The 23329-nt window shown below is 42.2% G+C and overlaps 1 protein-coding gene across 1 annotated transcript in view; it reads right to left on the minus strand.

Annotated features, from left to right (window-relative positions):
- GPD2 (glycerol-3-phosphate dehydrogenase 2) overlaps nucleotides 1-23329 on the minus strand; it is a 1016859-nt gene that overhangs the window by 91027 nt on the left and 902503 nt on the right. Inside the window, exons 14-16 of the mRNA XM_069225155.1 lie at nucleotides 16626-16738; nucleotides 12884-12962; nucleotides 12698-12796 (exon numbers count right to left, since the gene is read on the minus strand). Coding sequence (XP_069081256.1) covers nucleotides 12698-12796; nucleotides 12884-12962; nucleotides 16626-16738 — 291 coding nt within the window. The remainder of the gene's footprint in view (nucleotides 1-12697; nucleotides 12797-12883; nucleotides 12963-16625; nucleotides 16739-23329) is intronic.

The following is a 23329-nucleotide window of genomic DNA, read 5'->3' on the forward strand; positions in this document are numbered from 1 at the left end:
TAAATGATCTCTCCTCCCTTCTAGCCCATAGTAGTCTCCACATAGGGCATCTAGTGAAAGTGTGATCTAGGAAATAGGAGCGCCATTCTGTATCTACTCTTGACGATTACCAATACTATAGGAATAGGCTGACTCTATAATATGTAGTCAAAACTAACCAGGCCACCTCTGCTGGGATGCATGTACCCTTATTTAGTTACAAGTCCTAATTTCCTACCACTCCCTATAAAGTTAGTAACAAAAAACTTAATATAATTTCTTTACTGTGGTAAAGGTAACTAATGTAGTCCACCTAAACAGAACCAAATAATTTAAGAACAGAACAATGTATGGTAATTAGGACACAGTTTTATTAACAGTCAATTTGAATAAATGTCAGCTAAGGCCAATAAAAAAAGATATTTCATAGCAGTCCAAGACGTTTCAGCTGTAACACTGAATAATCAGGCAGTCCAATTTCAAATACGGGTTTTGTTCTATTTAAGTGTTGTTTTGAGGGTAGTCATTCTAAAAGCATTAGTAGTTGACATACATTTCAAACTTAGGGTATTTAGATGTGCCCTTCTTCAGGGCAAGGGTACAGGCACAATGAGCCATAGCACCTGATTCAAGGTAGTTTCAAATATAACAGAATCAACCTTAAGAAAAAATATTGATGTGTACAGTCAAGTGGCAAAACCATCTGCTCACTTTAGAAAAAAGATACACACCGTATGGTGTCTGTCCATCTCATAGGACTATGACAGGGACCTACTGCCTTTATTTCTTACCCCCGAAAATCAACTCCTAAAAGACCCTAAGGGGCATATTTAAGATATTATCACGCAGAGCAGCACAGGAATTACATTCCTCAAGATTAATGAAGTCACTCAGCTTCAAGCAAGGTGGCCTTGCGTGGCTTCATCAATCTCATTTTTCAGTTGCATTGCTCTTGCATCATGTTGCGTGGTGTCAGAGTGATGCAAAGGGGCTCGTAAATATGCCTCTTTGTACCCATCTTTGAACAAGCAGACCTAACTCAACCACTGAAGTGCTTTTGTCTCTGTAAACTAAACCTCTAAACTCCCATACTATCCTTGCAGGAATATGTCGTGGTCTTTACAGCATGAACAAACCCCTACCTCCCATTCAAACCCACCCATTGTCTCAGCAAAGGCTTGTCTCATGCTCTACTACTTCAAATCAGTTTGTCTCATCTCCAGAGAGTTCTGATACTTCACTCTGCTATTCTGGGTATAGCTGATCCACCATCACATCCTGGTTTAGTGCTGCTCTTTATGATTTTAACGTAACATCTGTAGGTGGTTTGGATTTGGTTTTCTTGCTTTTGCCTGTTTCTCTGTGGTTGTGGCATTGGGGAAACAGGAGTCTGCCTTGATCACTCTATCACAATGCGATTAATTTTATTTCTGTAAGATAGCTTTTGCCTCATGTAGGCATTTGAACTCTCACACATGTCTTGCTATTCAAAGATGATCCTAAAGAAGTGACGCCACCAATAAAATGTGCTATGAGTTCTCAGAAAGTCAGTAATCAGGTGGAAGTGCTTGCATTTTTGCAGCATTGCCATAGAAAGGTTCTGATAAAGAATTATGGATACTCCCTTCAACTTAAAGGTGTTGGAGCTTCCTGGCAGGTTCCATTATTCTCTGCTTTACTTGGTAATGATCTGCTCTTGTGAGTATATCTGAAGACGAAGGTGACATGCAAAGCCAGTCCAGTTGTCTCATGAGTATTATTCAGTTAGACCGCTTCCTTATCCTCCATCTCTGGCAATGAACAAAGCATTCTTTGTGTGAAGCCCTCAATGCTCTTCCTCTCAGTTCTATGACCCACCCCTTTAATGCATGTCATTTAACCAGGAGTGGGTTTTCTAGCTCTTACATTTGTTGGATGATGATTTTGCTTTTGTGCAGTAGGACTGCAGTCTGCTTTTTCTGTGAATCACCTTTTGTTTTCACCAAACAGGCCAACATGTCCTTCATGGACTGTTCTTTATGCTTCATGCCGGCCTACACTTCAGCTGAGTCCTCTCACACCCTCATTGGGAGCTGGAATCTAATAGAATGAGAGCCTCTGGGCTAACAGATTTCCTGGATGTCAAGCACCAACGAGGTGTATGGACTGGACATCTCTTTAAATCTCTGAAAGCTCGACCAATGGGTTAGAAGCTGCTAAGAGGGTTAAAACAGTCGAGCTAGCACATCACAGGTTGAAGATCAGAGGAAGGATTCAAATAAACTATCCATTGTGAACACATAAAATAACAATAGTCAAGAGGTCAATAGCATCCTGAAGAAACATTGGGACTTACTTAAGGGAGCACCCAGTTTGGGCTCAATAATTACAGAGAGACTGACTGTAACATGCTGACATAGCCAAACCATTCAAAAACAATTAGTCCTTGCTATACATAGCCCCATATGAAAATGAAAGCTTCTTGGTTGATCCAGGCACAAGGTTTTTTTTTTTATTTAGTGGCAATTGCAAAATGTGTCCATTGGGCATAAATAAAATGAAGGAGTTTGCTTATATTACATCACATAGGTATGAGATCAGACACTTTATAAATTACTTTAGTAGGTATGTTGTAAAGTGTGATCAAATGTAAATGTGAAAAAAATATATGTGGGAAGTACAACAACAGTAACAGGTGAGGATACAAGAGCACAGGAGTGTTTGTCTAAACCATGATGTGACCTATCCCCTGGAGACACATACATGCACAGACAATGCCAAAAAGGGAGAGTTAAGGTTCCATTGCATTGATATCCTCAATGTAGACCGTAGAGGTGAAGATAGCAGTCTTTGCTTAAGGCAACTCATAGCAAAACGGATTTGTAAGTTGGGAGCAGTTGAACTGGGGCTCAATTAGGATAAGGAATTACATTATCTTTTAGAGTGACTGGGTCAGAATCTAAGTTATTTTAGTATTTGCCTGGCATATGATTATATAATCTATAGACTACAGCAGAGTTACATTATGTAGCAATATACATAATTGGAGGGATTGTGTTCATATGTGTTATAAATATTTTTTCACTGTTAAGACTGATACATTTGGATTGTTATTGTTAACTATTGTCTGCAGACTAACATGCAGAATACTGACATAAATGAGTACTATAGGTTATGTCTATGTATTTGAAAGACAGTGAAGTATTGTTTACTGTTGTGAAAGTTAGTGATAAGTGCTACAATATTGTCGGAGGTCAGTTAATTAAATTATATAGATGATCTTTTAGAGGACGGTCGCTGGTAACAATAATCAAAATCTGATATTAGGATAGTGTGATGTTTTACCCCAATCAACACCGTTAGACACTACAAGATGGCGATTGTTGAGAGGATGTGTGCTGCGATCCCATAGTAGCATTATCATGCTTTCCAACTAAAATTACATGGCACTTGTCATCAGGATATGAATTACTAACTTTTTTTGTAACATGCTATGTGTTTTTACTTAGAACTACTGTTTATCATGGCTAATTAATGTAATTTGTTATAAAAACTACCACTAGGTACCTATGTGGCAGTTAGAAGCGAGGATTTACGCCGCTTACAGCATCCAAGTACATAAATATTTGATTTTTTTCTAAAATTATTTTCTTTTCTATGATTATTATTTTGGGTTTTTAACACTGTTTGAAGGTTGGGATTCATGAGTAAAATCCTGTATACAGATATGTGGACTTTAACATCTTGTACTAGAACACAAGCTTTTTAGACATTTTTAATTTATGTTGCTGATTTATGATTTTATTTTAACCCGGTCCTGGACTTGGACATTGGAGGGTTCATGTTTCTGAACTGTCTGTTTGCATTGATGAACTCAGTGGATGTATGAATAGTTTAGAAAGTGCTATGGATTTTGTGATAAGTGTAATTTTGCTGAATAATCACAAATGTGTATTTCTTTCTATTTTGGCTTTTTATACATGCGTGGAATATCAGCACTTCTATAGACTGAGAATGCCTCATTATGAGAAAATGTCCAATAGCCCATCTTGAAATTAAAATGACTGCACACTTGTCACTGTGTAGTAAGCGTACACTATAAGCTAAATACTATTTTGATTATGGGTGTTATTTTAAAAAAAATATGTATTTTGGTGGTGGACCTTGGTAGCCACATTATAGTGGTGTCTTTGGATGAGGTGAAGTCAGTATATATGGCATATTAAATTAGGGTGTTGCAAGTTTTACGAATTCAGTTCTCTTTATATAAAAAAAAGAAAAGTGGTTGTACAAGCATGGGCTCATGCTCTCCTAATACAAAAGAACAGTTGCATACACATGGCCCATTTTTCCCCCCCCATTTTCCTAATTCCATGTTTAAAAATGAACAAAAATTAAGTATAATATTTTGAACGCTCTTTGATGTTAGGAGTAGGAATATTTTGTGTATATTACCTAATAAAACTGTGCAAATATGGAAGTGAAATTTGAGTATAGCCCGTTTCTCAAAATGTTCACAATTCCATTTTTAAAAACTGATCAAAATTGAAGTATAAGGTTTTGAACACTTTCGCTGTTAGGAGTAGGACTATTTTGTGTTTATTACATCACTAAATTGTGCACATATGGATGTGAAATTTTACAATGTGTTTTTCTCCACGGGCACTCTATTGATTATATTAGTTTTGACTGCCAATGTATTTGTCCGTCCATTGTATATGGTATTACAGGATTTTTACATACATCGCACACTGGGATGTTAATCCTGTAATTAGAGATTGTGATATTATGTGATTTTGTATATTACAGCCCTGATGAAGTTCTTATATGAGCAAAATGCATTGGCTGTTTTTTGTATAAAGAAACAACTAATAAAGAATTGTTTTTTTAAATTACATCGGATGGGAACATTTGAAGCATTGATTGTTGGACTTTAAACACAAGAACTTTCTGAAATTGATTGAATACAACCGTTGCCTCTTTTTTCTATTGTAGAATTTTAAATGCTGGGTTGTTGGGCAGCTAATGTAGGAAGGTAGGCAATGGCTTGATAAAGAAAGATGGGTAATTTATTGATGATGTGGTGCACTGGTCCTTAGCTGTCCTCGTTATTTGGCATTTAAAAAAAAAGTAAATTCGCTAATTTGAAACAAATCAACTTGCACCATGAAGAACTCTGACAAGACAACTAACTAGGTATAAATTTGGATCCTCTTACAAAACAGGTAGGATACTATAGGAAAGCTTAGGCCAGAAAGACTGAATTCTAAGTTGGTAATGACCTTTCATGCTGCAAACTAAAGGATGAAAACCTGTGAAGGTTGCAGAAGTCAAGGAGGAAGTAGTGACCTCTACAACGATATCAAGGTGACCATCTAGAAGTACTCATTTAGACATGAATATAATTAGCATGTGAAGGCCCTTCAGGTATTTACCTACCTCAAAAAGTGGTACTAATGGTTCCAGTTGACCAGCCCAAGATCTTTCAGTAGTTATATACATAATGTTCATCGAACGTTTCATCCACTTGCATACCTGTACTTATACATTTTATCAATGTAAAGTTAATATCGTAAGCTCAAAATTTCATTGGAGTTTACTGACTTCTCAGAATCCAGTGATCTTCACCACACTAGAGATAATGGGTAAGATGTCCATGAGTCACCTTGCAAGGAAGGAATAGGAAATTAGAAAAGCAAGCGAGAAAGGTTAGCATCAAGTTAAGCTTCAGAGCCTAAGTTCCTCTCTGCCTCAATGTACCTAGACAGAATGGAATTTGATGCTGAAAAAGTAAGCATTCCTTTGAAGTATAGCACAGCTCCCTGTTCCAATTTCCCAAGGGGTATTTTTTTTATTTCTGTAGTTAAACAAAGATGTGTTTTGCAGGTTAGCATAGTCCAAACTTTCGATAGTCCACTTATTAAGAACAAGCCATAGTATTGTGGCAGGTTAAAGCATTCATACTATGCTACATAATGACTGAAGAAAATACTGGCGATAGGATTATGTAAGACATTGTGGCTGAAAATGAATTAGTTGCACGCATAGAGAGCACTGAGTCAGCAACTATATCCTCATGAAATATTTTAAATAAAAAAAAGTAAATACATTTGCACACAATGGTATTAGCTACTGACAGTTTAAAATGTATTTAAGTGTGGCCTGCCTCTAGTAATTGTAATCTCTGGCAAATATCTGAGTTCAAAAGTTCACTTCTACACTTGTGCTAAGAATATAGCTTTCCAATGTATAAAAAAATCTGCCAACACAATTAAGAAGCACACATTTATGTAATCATTCATTTAACTGATCCACTGCCTACCTTTTCTGGCATATCATTAACAAGGTGACTAACAAAGTTAATCCTTGGCTTCCAACATCTTCTATGACGAGCAATACACATAAGATGAAGTTCAGTTTCACTCGGTCAGAGTAAGGTGAGTGAACCATGTAGATACAAACAATACCTAGTCGCTTTTCTTTTGCATCAACATTCAAATTGAGAAGCCACAAAGGCTTTGCAGAATAGAGGAAGCAGTGGACACCTGGGACACCTTTGCAGGGGACTTGGAGGAAATCACAAATAGTCTACCCAGCTATTACGTCCTACAAGTTATGAGTTAGAGAGGTTCTACCAGCCAAGAGTGCAAGAACTTGTTCACAGTAAATTGCAAGAGAACAATTTTTGTCTGATTCTCCGATGTCTGTTTGAGAAAAGAAACAAATTCACATATGCATCAGGAAGCACTTGGCATCAGCCACTAAAGTAAAGTAGCTTTTCCTAGGAAACAGGAAATCTACGCAGAAGTTCACAATTCAAAAATGTTATGGTTCTTCCATCAAAATAGCATTAGACTGGGTCTGACGGAGGGAGGAGGTCTTATAGATCTTATTTCAAAGGGTATCTAGGAAATATACCTTTATTTGCATGGGGCTGCAATAAAAGCAAACGCATATTAATTCTCCTTTGGAATGTGCCTAGTGCCCATTCTGGAAGATGCAAGGCAACTCAATCCAGCTAAGCAACATGTGCACTAAATTTTGTGTCCATTTTCTTTCAGATGGCAGGAGAAGAAGGTTGTGTCAAATCTTCAACGCTTCCTCCGGCACATATTCTTTAACTGTGCTCCTGCTGATATTTATGGTGAAATGCCGCATGGGGTGGAACTATGAATGAAATTTCAAGACCCAGGGGTTGAGCAACTTAAGGTTTTAGAGCCACAAAATCACTGTGTGACACATTTTTTGAAGTAGGAATACATTCTATTTAGTTAAATAAATGCTATTTCAAATCAAGGATCCTCAAATTTAAGTTATTATTCATTTAGAGCAGATAATACCGGTCTGCTGGAAGGAAGTCTGTCAAATGTTACGGTGCATCTCTAGAAACTTTGTTTTAGTCCTGTCTTGCATTTGACTCTTTCCACGTGCATTCATTCTGTCAGAGGTTACTTTGACATTCCTCTTAATTAATTGCACCTCAGAGGAGATCAAACATGACATGGAAACACTTCCCACACAGGATCAAAACAAGGACTACAAAGAGTGTAGTGATCTACCCATGTAGACAAGCATCTCACATGGGGTAATTAGCACAATATAAATGTTGCTCAGGATCAGGCTAAGTGTAATGGAGCGGAGGTCAGTGTAGGAGGCTGGCCTGGTTTGTAGTGGGTACCACAGGTACTTACACAAGGTCCAGTTATCCCTTATTAGTATATGTAGTCAGTGTCTAGTAGCCAGGCTCTCTAGTGGTAGTGTGGATGAGCAGCCAAGACGTAAGTAGGAGACATACAAAGCTCATGCAATATCACTACAGTCATACAGTACTTAAACACATGAAAGAAAATATTCAGTGGTACAAAAATAAAGGTACTTTATTTTGGTGACACACTTGCAGAAACACTACAGAGACTATACTCCCTTATGAGGTAAGTAAAATACAAAATAAACACACTGGTATCCCAAAACAAGTAAGTAAACAGTTAGAAGACAGTGCAAAATAGTGAAAATCACAATAGTCAGATATGTGCCTGGGGGGGAACACAAACCATATACTAAAATAGTGGAATGCGAATGTTGGTTTCCCACTTAGGCAAGTGTAGTGTGTAGAGGGGCTCTGGGAATATTAGAAAACACCAAATGTAAGTAACAGAACCCACCCCAGAGCGCAGGAAAGTAGGAGTAAATCACAGGAACTTTCCTAGAACACACAAGAAAACGAAAAAGAAGATAAAGCAAGAACCAGAAGAAACTGTAAGGCATTCCTGGACCTGAAGACCTGTGGAAAAAGGGGACCAAGTCCAAGAAGCACTGAAGAGTCAAGGGAGAACAGGAGCCCCTGCTAACCCGGATGAAGGTGCAAAAGAGGAACCACCGGTGAGGAACAACAGTCAGTATTGCACCCAAGAAGACAGATGTGGGTTCCTGGTTGGTGCAGAAGATGTCCCACACTGAAAGGATGAATGCAGTTTGGTTTGTGTCGCTCGATTCCGTCAACAAGCCTTGGCACAGGCAAAGCACACGGTTAGCGGAAAATGGCGCTGCCTGGGACCAGGAGAGATCAGGTCGACTCTACCCAGGAGGGGGGAATCATAGGGGGCCCCCAGCAGTCCCGAGAGCCCACAGAAGACCAGGCAGCACGCACAGGAGTCCAACAGCACGGGGACAAAGAAGGTGCAAATGGAGGCCCACTCAGCACTACACAAAGGGATCCCACGCCGCCGGAGAACTACTCAGGAAGCTGTGCGCCGCAGGAAGTAGTGCTGGGGCCGGCGCTGTGCTGTGCATGAAGAACTTCGTGGAAGGTCGCACACAAGCCTTGCAAATTGCAAATCACGTAGTACATGGGGGTACTGTCTTGCGTGGGGAGGCAAGCTCTTACCTCCATCAAAGTTGGACAGCTGGACGTCTGGACCATCAGGACCACTTCAGTCCACCACCAGTGTTGCTGGATCCATGCACTTCTTCAGGAGAAGGGACCCAAGCCAACGGTCGTTGCTGCAGAGGGGTGCCTGCTGAAGCAGGGAAGTGACTCCTTCAATTCAAGAGAGATTCCTTTGTTCTTCTACTGCAAGCTGAAGACAGGCAGTCCTCGGAGGATGCACGACCTGGAAACAGTTGCAGTTGCTGGCAAGAGCTGAAGATACAATGTTGCAGAAGTCATCTTTGCTTTTGTTGCAGTTTGTAGAGTTCCTGGAGGGTCCAGGTGCAGTTCCGTCAGTAAGAAGGTGAAGTAAAGGATGCAGTGGATTCTTGCTGGAGTCTTGCAATCTGAATCTGAAGAACCACCCAAAAGAGAGACCCTAAATGGCCCTGAAAGGGGGATTGGTCATCTACACAGGTAAGCACCTATCAGGGGAGGGCTCTGACGTCACCAGCTGGCACTTGCCACTCAGATGCTCCCAGAGTGCCCTGCCAACTTGGAATCCAAGATGGCAAAACCCAGGGACACTCTGGAGGAGCTCTGAGCACCACCCCTGGGGTGGTGATTGAGAGGGGATGGTCACTCCCCTTTCCTTTGTCCAGTTTCACGCCAGAGCAGGGACTGGGGGTCCCTGAACCGTGTAGACTGGATTATGCAAGGAGGACACCATTTGTGCCCTTCAAAGCATTTACAGAGGCTCTGGGAGGCTACTCCTCCCATGCCTGCAACACCTATTTCCAAAGGGAGAGGGTGTAACACCCCTCCCCAAAGGAAATCCTTTGTTTCTGCCTTCCTGAGCTCGGGCTGCTTGAGCAACAGGAGGGCAGAAGTCTGTCTGTGAGGTGGCAGCAGCTGGGGCTGCCTGGAAAACCTCAGAAGGCTGGTATGGCAGTACTGGGGGTCCACTGCGGTGCCCCCAGAGTGCATGGAATCATACAACCAATGCTAGAATTAGCATGGGGTATAGTTCCAAGATGTTAGACACCTTACATGACCATATTCAGTTACCATTGTGAAGCTGGACACAGGCATTGAACTATGTCCAGCGCACTCGTAAAATGGCGTCCTTGCACTCACAAGGTCTGGGAAAAAGGTCCTGGACAACGCAGGGGCACTTCTGCTAGTGCAGGGGTGCCATCACACACAGGTACTCTGCACCTAGCCTTCAGAGCTGGAAGTCCTGACATATAGGTGTTTTAAGTGACCTGGTGCAGTGTAAATGGCAGTGAAAGGGTGCATGTACCATTTCACACAAGCTGCAATGGCAGTCCTGTAGAAGCCTTTGCATGGGCTCCCTATGGGCGGCAAAAGAAATGCTGCAGCCTATAGGGATCCCCTGGAACCCCAATGCCCTGGGCACCTAGATACCATATACTAGGGACTTATAAGGGGTGACCAGGGTGCCAACTTTGGGTGAAATACTGGGTTACCAGTATGCAGTGACAAAATTTAAAGGAGAGAGAGCATAAGCACTGTGGTCCTGGTTATCAGGATCCCAGTGACACAGTCAAACACACTGACAAACAGGCCAAAAATGGGGGTAACATGCCAAAAAGGGGGTACTTTCCTACAGTCAGATACACAAAGGGTGTCACCCCACAGTCAAAGATTTACCTTAGGACTTAGTTTCTGAAATGGGAGTCAAAATTCTCCAGCAGAGCAAGGTCCAAGGCAGAGGCTGGCAAGAGTCCCTGAAAGTCAGATACATCTTCGTCAAACTCCCACAGTTGGTTTTGGCACCAACAAGACTGAGTGGGAGAAACCTGGATTTCATAGCTGCAGAGTTTGTTTCGCATATTGGTTAGATTTGCCATCTTACCCCAGACCAAGGTTTTAACTTCAGACTTTGACACTTTTTGCAAGTCAAAATCCTCCAGCAGCGCAAGACTGGAAGCTACAGCCAGGTAATGCTCCACAAAGTCATATACCTTCAGTACGAGGTACGCTTGAACACCTTTTCAGCACAGCAAAACACTGGGATGAATCTTGTTTTTTGGCTGCCTTAAATGTGACCTTCCTGGGCATTCCTCAGCACCTTGTCTGGGGTGGAGGACAATGACCAGGTCTCAAAGTTTTCAAATTTCTGGTTAGGTTCCCATTTGTCAGTCCTGCAGCTCATAGCTCCTCAGAACCGGCTTCTAGGCACCGGCACCAGCCCCACCCCCACCCCCCCACCCCCCCACCCCCCCACCCCCACACCTCCACCACCCCCCAGTTAAGTCTCCTGAAGGATGCATTCCTCTATGGTCAGCTTGAATTCTTGGAACCAGGAGTCATTCTGCTTTATGTGTCCATGAAGTAGGCAAACAGGAGGCCAACCACTTCACTCTTGGAGCAGTTCCAGTCTTTTGTGACAGTAAAATTCAGGAGTCATCAAATTCTTAAGTGAGTCCTTCTTCCAACAGGAGTCTTATTCGTGCAAGGCAGCTTTCTTATTGAGGAGTTTTTCCAGGTCCTTGAATGTTCTGTGAAAGTGTTGTAAGTGGCAGTTTTATAATGCACATAAGTCAGTGGGAGGAAACGTTTTACCACCCCATCTTAACTATTTTCTTAAATTAGCTCTCCTCCTATCTGACAGTGGCAAAATAGTTTCTTTCCCTTACTGTGACTGAAGCCTGGCTCGCTAGAAGGCTTCTGGGAATAAACAGAGGAATCCCTTCACGGCATCTCAAAGGCAAAAGAGGTAATGCTAAAGCTTGCCTGTGCCCTACCAATGGTTTCTCTCCATTTTTGGGTGGCTAATCCGTGCTAAGCAGTTGAACCCATTTTTCATCATGGGCTCAAAGGCAAGCTATTGCCTTCTGAGCAAGAGTTGCTAACTATCGCAGCCAAGAAAGTATATTCTAGTCTGGGAGGAGTGCTGAGTGTCAGAACTGATACATTTTCATACAGTTAGTTACTCTTCCATGTAAGTTATCAAAAGACTGATTTTACAATTAAACCAAATTTTTCCAATTAAGTAGGAAATAACAATTTTCTAGCATTCCCTCAACCAGAAGTAGCAAACAAAGATTTGAATCCCATTAGGACTGCTCAGGGAAATGTCTAGCAAGACCTACATAGCAAAATAGCGTGTGGGGTTTATTTTACTAACAGCACACTAACAACAATATGTAGTGTGCCCCATTTTTTATAAAACCACCTTGCCGTGTGAGTTTAAAAGGCATTTTGAGGGACCACAACAAAAACTGGGTCCTTTCTCGCAGTTAAGCATTCTACTTCTCCTTTGTTCACTTTAAAGAGTCACTTATTATCTACAGTCTCTCCTGTAGAGTTATTACCTACAGCCTGTCATGAACGGTTTCTACAATTTTAATAAGAATTTTCCAATATTTTTACTGTCGTATGTCAAGCAATTATTGAAAACAATATAATTTTCATTTAAAGCTTTAAAAATGCATTTAATAAAGTACACTATTCAATATGGATGCTTAAAATATTAAGGTGAAAGGTGATTAATAAAAATATGTTATTATGTAACCTTAAAGATCATGGATTAATTCTGCACAAACCACTGCATATGGACCATGAAACAAAATCTGTGATAGTCAGCTTTACAATATTTATCGTAAAACAAACATTTTTAATACAAACCAAATGGACAGCAATAATTATACAAAGAAAATCAACGTTCTGCTGTCGTGCTTATTAGAAAACCGTATGTTTAAAAAAGACTCTTGAACTTGGGAAATGATAAACGATGTAACATGTTACCTCCAGTAACAGAACCAGTAGCCAACACAACATCATAACTCGGGTCTTCACACTTCACTTGATGTCAAAGAAAATAAAAGAAATGGGAAAACTACTAACCTGCAAGAACTCATTGAGTTCAACTTGTCCATTCTTGTTTAAATCCACTTCGTTGAGAATTTCATGTAGTGTGTTAGAATCCATCTGGACATTGATGTTCTAATTGAACACAAAACACCATTGAAATTATTTAAACATTTGTCAAATTAGAAAAGCACCAATGATTGCATACTAAAAAGGTTTTACCTCTAAAACACGCTGGACATCAAGTATTGTAATAAAGCCTTTCTTTTCTTTATCAAACGTGTGAAATCGTTTTTTATACCTGAAATAAAAAATAAGTAAAGTTACTTTTAATATAGCATGAATGTGCAAATATACAATATAGCAACATAAAGCTACATTACAAACTAGGTTTTATCTACCTATTGACACCCACAAGGTCTACGATGTACATTTCAGTACATAGTCATTTCAAGCCATTTTCTCAGACAACAGAGAATGATTATACATCACTTCATCATGACAAAGTCTATAAAACACTATATTAGTAATTATACCTGAAGAAATCTCTTAATCCATGTCAATATATACATAGTATATTAAAACCTAAAAATAATAGTCTCACGCCTACTGGAATAAGAGGATAGTTTGCACTAAAATTAGCTTAATATGGACAGAGAATGAAAAATCTTAATATAACTCACATACGTCAATTAAGAAAACACCTTATATAAGACAAAAGGCAATGCATTAGCAGGCACTCCCAATCCATGATTAAAAGTTCTCCGCACGGAAGAACTTGTTGTAAAAAATAAACGGGATGAAGGGGTGAAGTGGACGATTCCTGTAGCCAGCTATTCTCGTCTATTTCCTGCCAGATGTGGAAGAACGAAAAAGGGAAAAATAAAATCAGCCAGCCACCTGCTGCACTATTTTCTAAATAATATACTCCCATCTAGCAAATTAATTCGCTGTGCATTCAAACATCTACCCAACAAACAAATGCAGCTCAGCGTATCTGCGATTTGGAATAAACTAACAGAAATGTTAGAAACAAACATGCCCACGAGTCTTACTGAAGACCAGAAAAATAACTCACTTGCATCCATCTACACAAGGTACACACTAAATATGACAATTAGTTGAGCATGAACAGTCTCATAAGCATGGACATCATAACGTAGGTGGCAAATGCTAAATTTTGCTTGCCCTTTGGCACTGACTTAGCTACCCCTTGTCTGAGGATCCATGAAGGTGGCAAGCAGAAGAGTAAGTAAATAAACTTCTCCAATCCATTAACATTCTTGCCTTTACCATAGCCCATCAAGAACAAGCAGGGCAATTCAGTGATATCAGGAGTCAAGAAGTGCATGTCACTTCTGCTACCCCAGGCATTTGGGTGAATTGAGAGGCATTCTCGTGAGTCGAGTATAAGGGCTGATCATTCAGACACGCATAAGTAAAATACTTCGGAATATTGTCTATTGGCTTAAGAATGCTTCAGGTATTTCTAAGAAACCAAAAATATAATGTTCCTCTCTGCAATGTCTTTATACTTCTAAATAGGACCATCTTTCTTTGAAATAGTTTCCTGTAATACATGTGTAAAAAACAGAAGTGTTCTGTTTCGTCCTTGATATAAAAGCAACTCAAAAGCATACAATAATAATGATTAAAAAAAAAATTCTACACTTCTTCATACCACAAGCCTTCTGTTTCAAAGCTTGCATACCAACTCTGATGAGTTATTTAATTTCCCTTTACAACTTGGAAAGAACTAAAGTACACAGCTCAATAAACAGGTCAGAAACTTAGCGCAAGTGAACATCCTTCTCAAGCAACTACCACAATCTTTACTAAGTTAATCTGGGCTTAACCCACTGGTAGCTTGGCAGTCTTCTGAAGAGACGGGCAGGCCTCAAGCAGCAGGGCAGTCCTCTGGAGAGCAAGGCAGTCCTTCTTGTGTAATGTCCACAGGTTCATGAGTGTACTCATGAGTGCCTCTGGAGGGCCAATATTTATACCTGGTGCTACCCTTTGAAGTGGGGGAAACTTCTAGTCCAACCTCACATCTGGTTCTGAAAAGTTCCTTACTTCCCCTTTCCTCCCTTGACAGGCTCCAAACGGTCTATAGGGTGACAAAAGACTGATGTTAAGTTTCTTTGTGAGTGTACTGGAGGCAGCCCTTTGAAATGTAAGTGGGGTAGGGAACAACCCCACCCATTCCATTGTGGCATGATGGCCCTCTCCCAGCTAAACCCAGATCCTGTTGTTCACTGAAGGCCCAATATGCATTCATGATAAGTGAGCGATTAACAGGCCAAGGCAGTTGGAAACTCCTAGAAGGCCGCAGAAAGTTTAAGGCAGGAAATGCAGACTTTCTATAAGTTGCATTTTCAAAACTGTAATCTAAAATCCAACTTTACCATTAAAGAGGAATTTAAATTACAATTCATTTGATTCCAAAGATGAAATGTATATCTGTTCCCAATCAAACGTTAGCCTTTAATAAATGTAAAAATGTAACCAATGTTATCCTGCGTGAGAGGTAAGTCTCAACGTAATGAAAAACAAATTTGGGAGCTTTTCACTACCAGAACACGTAAAACTCAAAACCACATGCCCTATCCTATACATATGAAAAAGGGACGTTTAGGCCTGGCAAAAGGTTAGTTCTGCAAGGTCAAATTGGCTGTTTAAACCTGCACACAGGTGGCAATGGCAGGCTTGATGCATGTTTTAAAGGGCTACTTAAGGAGTAGCACAATACCTGCTGCAGACCCACTAGTAGCATTTAATTAACAGGCCCTCGATACATGTAGTACCACTTTACCCGGGACTTTATTAGGGACCAATTGGGTGTAAGCAAATTTTACCATGTTTATAGGATAGAACACAAGCATCTTAGCACTTGTTAGAAGTGGTAAAGTGCACAGAGTTATATTGCCAAAAAAAGAATTTCAGCAAAAAGTAAGGGAGGTTTGGGGGAAGACCACACCAAGACTGTTAGGTCTAACACTTCCTAACATCTGGAACAAGGGGCTCTGTTTGCAGTTGTGTGGCATTTGAAATAGAGTCCTTGTACTTCAAAGCTGCTGCAGATGGCCTCAGATTACCACTAAGCTGCGCCTTGCCTTATCTATTGAAGCCATCAAGTTAGAAGCCAACAGATTACTCTAACAGCATCTTGTTTGGGACCCTAGAGAAAAGAGACTTGGCAGACATGTGACAACTGTCCACCCCTTTACTCCTTGCCATAACAAGAGGAAAAATGCCCTCCTATCAATCAGCACTAACCAAGGGGTCTACTGGGTGACTGATAGGGAAATCATGTCACTGAATAATTCCACAGCTTTCCTAAAATATATATATATATTTTTTTTAATCAAAATTGGAAGAAAAGGCAGTTAATACTCTTACAGTAGTCTTTTACATACTCTTACACACCTTCATGACTTGGCTCCAAAACACCTATATTGGTAGTCACACATAAAATTAGAATAGACAGACAGGGATGTACCCATTGTGCACTTTTACTAATAGGGAGCTACATTTTCAAGGGTTGATTCACAAATGCATGAAGATGTACAGTTCTCCAGTAGTACTTGTTCCATACTCAAATACTTTTGTGCATCTGCCCCACAAACATCTGTGGGCCAGTATCCACGTGTTTTTTTTCATCTGATTTTGACCCTGGTGTTAAGGAAAGGGTTACATCATGAGACATTTTTGCACCTATTTTAGACACACCAGTGATCATCACCCTATCACACTGTCTTTCACAGGCAATCACCACCAGCTAAATTTCTGTGGTATATCCTGGCAATTTAATAACCACTGCTCCACTGCCCTCGTTCTTCCAGTCTTTTTTCACATAGATGCCCACCAACTTACAATTACTCGCTCTTGCTTTCAACCTTGTGCTTATGTGCACCTAGCTCCACATCACACGTTGAGTCAAGCAGAAACACATATTTATCTTTACCTGTCCACATCGGAAGGAGTGAGGTTGATTTCAGATCGATCTGTGAGTTGTTCTGAGCGAGCCTTGTAGCCCATCTCATAATACAGAAATTTCTTCGCGTTTTCAAGTTCTTCCTAAGGAATAAACAATATGACAGAAGTGGAATAACTGGCAACTAGTTGCAGTATCTTCGGTGAGATAACCTAGTGTGCAAAAATGAGGTTTAAAAAACGAATTCACAAACGGCACTTTTTATTCTGCAAGTAAGTTTGAGTGTTTTATTCACGTTTATTGTTCGTATTACCAAAAACAACTAAAATGTGTTGAGTTTTAATAGAGCTCAATGGATTTTATGGAAGTAACACGGTTACAAGATCCCTCCATGCGGTTGTGGGATCTAATGAGCAATCTGGGGTAAGCAGAGCACAAACAGTGCTAAACTAAATGGTGAAGCGTGTTCCCATGCCATCAACTGAAGGAGTCCGCTCTCATTCTACATTTGAGCGCCAAACCTTACAAGACACAATCAAACATTTGGTGATAAGAAAGGGCTGACATTTAACACGTGCAAATTAAGCCCTTAGTTTGAGGCCAGGTAAAGTGGGCCATCACAATAGCATATAAAGTATAACCAGTCTGAAGAAGGTACAAGTCTTGGATTATATGGGCATTAGCTTTGATTCCAGTTCAATGCGCTGGACGCATTGGATAGACTGAATAGTTTCAACCCATGCATGCGATCTGAATGTTAGTTAAAAATACATGGAGTATGTTGTGACTGTGTCCATGCACAGGCTCTACCCTTTCTCCAACACATGACTGATAAATTTCGGTAATTTATGGTATGGTTATGGTATCCTAAGTAGGGGAATTTACAGCAAATAAAAAATGCAGCAGTGTGTTAGATTTTTAGACTGCACAAAACGGACGTTGTGTCACACAGAATGAAGTCAACTTTTAAAGCCAAGGTCGGTTTCAAGATACGAACTATGGTATTTGTATATATATGCAAAGAACTGCCTCAAATTATTGAAAATTTAAAAAAATATATACATTTCTTCCACATCATTGCGATTAGCTGATGCCATACTCTTACATGGTTGCAAACGAAACATTTATTACATGGTGACAGGAGGTTTATCATTTCACAGTCTTCCATAGTAGCCGCTTCAGCTTACAGAGGAACTGTGAAAGACGGGAACTGTGAAAGGAAGGAATGGTGTTGTTAGTGACAGCTGGGGAAGTGACAGCTGAGGTGGAGGTTGCAGCAGCTTAAGCGATGGCTGATACTGTGCATCACAAACTCTGCCATAGAAGTCTTGTTCCAAATTCTGCAAGTCTCTATCAACCTACAGAGAACATCAGCAGGCCATGGTGTCTCGGAGTGGTATCCCTCTTCAAAAGCAGTATTATCATAATAATAGTATTGGTCACCCTCCTCATTGAAGAAGGTATGGGACCCTTCCCACGCCATTCTTACTTGATAATGTCGACGTATCATAGCCAGGATCCACACTTTCATCCTAGAGATATGTTGCATTAAATTATCCTTGGCTATAAATCACTCTGTAGGGATCTTCCTCCCCTTCCTCCTTTGTCTTGAATCATTTGCCAGGGGCCCCTACAGTACCCCTGCAAGGTGAAGCATACATGGCAGAAGCAGTGCTGAAGCTCCTGTGGGAGATATCAAGATGGCAAAGTCAACTTGGTTCTTGCTGTTTGGGATATCTTCTTCTGGGTCATTGATGAGGTGGGAGTGGGTACATGGGCAATGATGAGGTAGACATAGATGGAATAATAAACCATGCTGTAACTGTTGAATGAGAGGTAGTTTTTTTTGCATTGCCAGTTCAAGCAGGCTGGTCAGCAATGGAGAAGACGTTGATGGCCCTTTATCAGTGGATGTCGGTGATTAAGAAAGTGGTAACAGGCATTTTGATGTCGAGAGCAGTGTAGCTGAGTTTACCATTAACAGCCTGTTTTCTGAGGAGGATGCTATAGATAACATTCCACAGGACAATGTGGCTGTTGACAGTCATTAGAACGGGAACTCTACTGGCTTGTCTAACATCAGAGAGTGATATGTGAGGACTATCCTACTTTAAGTTGACCTCATTAGGAGGTACTACGTGGGCTGAAGGCAAATAGACAGAAAATGCCACTTTATGAGGCATCTTGCTTCTGGAAATAGCCAACTATGTTTTTTTCTTCAGCCCCTTATGGAGGATGCAGTTGGAGTACTCCTTGCTGAACTGTTCACAAGACTTGGGATAGCATTTAGAAAAGTGGTTCCCAATCTGTGGTCTGGGGACCCTTGTGGCACGGCAAAGCCATCTTAGGGGGTCTGCGACTGATTCGAAAATTAAATAATATTAACATATTAATAAAGTGTTTCTGTAAATATAAAGGAATCTGAAATTGGAAGCAAAAAATTAAGTTCGTATCCTTAGAATGATTAGTGGAGGCGGTGCAAATGTATCGAATAGAATACAGTATGTATGAAGAGTGGCCTCAATTGAATTTAGAAAACAATAACCTTCCCATTAAAGGAAAATTTATATTGTTTTAAATTTGTGAATTCAATAAAATATTTAATTAATTATTTTATTGATAAATGCTTGATTCTATATTTTTTTAGTATTGTTGAACAAGTTACTTTACCTTCGGTAACGATTTATCTGGTAGAGACATTCTAGTTGCAGATTCCTTACCTTAGAATTTCCCCAGGCGTCGGAGCAGTACCCTTGCGCGTTGTTAGGTGGCGTCAGTCAACTCCACGGGCGTCGTGGTGTCCGTGATAATGTCAGGAGTCGTATATAGACACCGCCTCAGCGCGATGACATCAGTTTTTTTTCACGACTTTCCACGCCAAAGCGCAGAGCCATAAAGAACAATAAAAATGGTGTGCCAGAGCTCAGGCCCTGAATGGGGAATCACTGTCCCTATAAATCAGTTCGCAAGTGGGTAGGATGGGTGGGTCAGTAAGGAATATGCAACTAGAATATGTCTCTACCAGATAAATCGTTACCGAAGGTAAGTAACTTGTTCATCTGATAGAGACTTCTAGTTGCAGATTCCTTACCTTAGAACAGACACCCTAGCAATGCCATCCCCGATGGGGGGCTGCGAACCAAGATCATACTAGAAAGTCCTGCAGGACTGAACGACCAAAGTAGCCATTCCTACAGACCTGACTGTCCAGGCAGTAATGCTTAGTAAACCTGTGCTGGGATGCCTGGCAGATATCCAGGACAGGAACTCTGCCTGATAACGCTGTGGTAGCAGCAGTTACTCTGGTGGAATGAGCGTGCAAGACCTTGAGGGGGTTGCTTGTTAGACAAAGTGTAGCACATTTTGATGCAAAGTAGTACAAAACGTGAGATGGTACGCTTTTGCACCGCCTTCCCTTTTTTCACACCCACATATCCAACAAAGAGTTGATCGTCCACCATGAAATGTTTAGTACGACTGAGGTTGAATGCCAATGCTCTTTTTGGATCCAGGTGGTGGAGTCTCTCTTCATGAGAAGGATGTTGAGGTGCATAAAAAGTAGGCAAGCAGAGGTGATGGCAACAAGAAAAACAGTTTTGAAAGTAAGGAGCCGTAAGGGACAATGGTGTAACATTTTAAAAGGAGCACACATCAAGTAAGTAAGGACATGATTGAGGTCCCACTGAGGCATGATAAACAGAGTGGGAGAAAACAAATGGGTTAGACCCTTAAGGAACCTACCAACAATAGGAGACTTAAAGAGGAAAGGTTGATCAGGCATTCTAAGAAAGGCTAAGATAGCCGATAAGTAACCTTTAAGAGTGCCCAAAGCAGAGCCCTGCTGGGCCAAAGAAAGAATGAACAAAAGAACCTGAGAGAGAGGAAGAGAGAGGGGATCAACAGACTTGTTGGTACACCAAGTCACAAATTTATGCCAACGACAGGCGTATACCGTTTTGGAGGAGGGACGTCTGGCTGCCAAGATAACATCACAAGCTTCAGATGGAAGGCCAAACGCTGTCAACTGCTGCCGCACAAGCTCCACACATGAAGGCGAAGATTGGACAGGTTCGGATGGCGAACCATCCCCTCTGCTGCGACAGAAGATCCTCCCAAAAGGGCAGTCTGAGTGGAGGATCAGTGGCCTTGCTCAGTAGCTCTGGATACTATACTCTCCTTGTCTAGTCCAGAGCCACCAAGATTACTTGGGTCCACTCTGGACATAAGTGGTATGGGTGGAAAGGGATAAAGGAGGCTGGAGTTCCACTCGAGACCAAAAGCGTTGCAGAGCGAGTGTCGCCTTGGAAACTCCAACTCACAAAACAGCTGACATTGCGTGTTCTCTGCGGAGGGAGGCAAGCAGATCTAACCAAGACTCTCCTCACTGCAGAAAGAGATCATGTGCAACCTCTGGATGGAGACGCCATTCATGATCGGCAATGCATCGACGACTGAGATAGTCTGCTCTGGCATTCAGAGAACCTGCCAGATGTTGCACCACCAAGGAAATGCCCTGATGTGTCAGCCATGTCCAGAGGCACAGAGCCTCCTGACTAAGGGTCCAGGACCCCACTCTGCCCTGTTTGTTTCAGTACCACATGGCGGTAGTGTTGTCCGTGAACACCTGCACTACTTTAAGAAATGCTTTCAATGCAAGCCTGATCACCCGGAGCTCCAAAACATTGATGTGGAGTCCAGACTCCGCCGGATACCAGAGACCTCTGATCTCCGCCTCTCCCATGTGGCCGCCCCATCCCCGGAGTCACTCTGTCACTACAGACAGATCTGGTTGGGGAAGGGCGAGGGATCTGCCGTTGACTCAGTCATGATTCGAAAGCCACTACTGCAGGTATTTCGCAGTCCCCTCCGAGATCTGGACCATGCCGGAGAGATTTCCCTAATGTTGCGCCCACTGGAACTTCAGGTCCCACTGCAGAGCCTGCATATGCCATCTGGCATGTGTCACTAGCAGGATGCAGGGGGCCATCAGGTCCAGCAGCCTCATAGTCATTCTCATCTAAACCCAAGATAGAGGTTGAAAGATCGGAATCATAGCCTGAATAGCCTGGACTTACTTTCCAGGATGATAGGCCTGAAACATCACTGTGTCCAGAATAGCTCAGATGAAAGGGGGCGACAGAGGGAGTCAGGTGTGACTTAGGCACATTTATAGTGAACCCCAGCGTGTGCAGGAGGTTCTCTGTAGTCTGAAGGTGGGAGACAACTTTCTGGAGCATGTCCGCCTTCAACAGCCAGTTGTCCAAGTAGAGGAAAACTGAAACCCCCAACCTGCGCAGATGAGCTGCAACCACCGCCATCACTTTTGCGAACACCCCAGGGGTGCTGATAAAGCCAAAGGGAAGCACAGTAAATTGCAAGTGCACGTGACCTACCATGAATCGTTGGTAACTTCTGTGGGTAGGCAAGACAGGGATATGGAAATAAGCGTCCTGCAAGTCCAACTCTACCATCCAGTCTCCCAGGTCCAAGGCAGACAGGACCTGAGCCAGGGTGAGCATTTTGAACTTCTCCTTTTTGAGCAAGAGAAGGATGGGCCTGAAGGTTTAGGATAGGACGTAAGCCATTGCCCTTTTTGGGCACCAGAAAGTGGCAGGAATAACAACCACTACCTAATTCTGGCACAGGGACACTCTCTATGGCTCGCTTGGCCAAGAGAGCTGCAAGTTCCTCACGGAAAAGCGCCAGATGATCCTCCAGTAGGCGACCGTAGGATGGAGGCATGGCCTGAAGGGCAGTCTTGAAGGAGAGGGAATAGCCCCTTCTGACGATCTGAAAAGCCTACCTGTCCGTAGTGATGGATTCCCAGTGGGGCAGGTGATGGCGAATCCTGCTGCCAACTGGTCTGGAGTGAGGGGACAGACTAGGAAGGCTTGGAGGCTACAGCAAGGGTTGGGGTGGACTGAGCAGACCTCTGGTTCTCTGTCCCATGAGCCCGTGGGATTCTCTGTTCCCAGCCATGCAGTGGCTGAACAGCATGGGTGGCACGGTGTCTGGGAAATGGATGCGACAGGGAGCCCCGAAAGGGGAGAAAGGCAGACTGTTTGGGATGATGGGCAGCCTAAAGGTTGAGGGACCAAGCTGTAGCCCGGGAGTCCTTGAACCTCTCAAGCGCCGAGTCCGCCTTGTCTCCAAAGAGACGGGCGCCATTAAAGGGCATATCCATAAGGGTCTGTTGGACATGCCCTGAGAAACCAGATGTCCTCAACCAGGCATGGCGCCTCAAGGCCACCGTCGACGCAACCGATCTATCCAGAGAGTAGGTTGTGTCCTCGAATAGTGAACTTTGCATCGTCTCTCCCATCAGCAACTGCTTGGGAGATGATAGTCCGGGCCTCCTCCGGTATCTGCGGCAAGACGTGGGAGACTGCATCCCACAGTGAATGAGTATGCCAGACTGGAAGAAGAAAACATCTTCCTCGCAAGTTGGTCCAGTCTCTTTGATTCCCGATCCGGAGGTGCAGAAGGGAATGCACCAGATGACAAGGATGCCTGGGTAACAAGGCTCTCAGGCCTGAGGTGTTGGGACAGGGATTTAGGATCATTCGGGGCAGGCCGATGGCAGCAAGCGACTGTCCTGTTCACAAGAGCCCTTGTGCTGGGTCTGGACCAAGTACCCAGAAGGATATCAGTGAGGGCTTCATTGAAAGGAAGGCGAGGCTCAGATGTGGAAGCCCCTGGTTGAAGCTCCTCCGTCAGGAGATTAGACCTCACTT

This window comes from Pleurodeles waltl, chromosome 3_1 (genome assembly GCF_031143425.1).
Source record: "Pleurodeles waltl isolate 20211129_DDA chromosome 3_1, aPleWal1.hap1.20221129, whole genome shotgun sequence".
NCBI classification, from domain to species: domain Eukaryota; kingdom Metazoa; phylum Chordata; class Amphibia; order Caudata; family Salamandridae; genus Pleurodeles; species Pleurodeles waltl.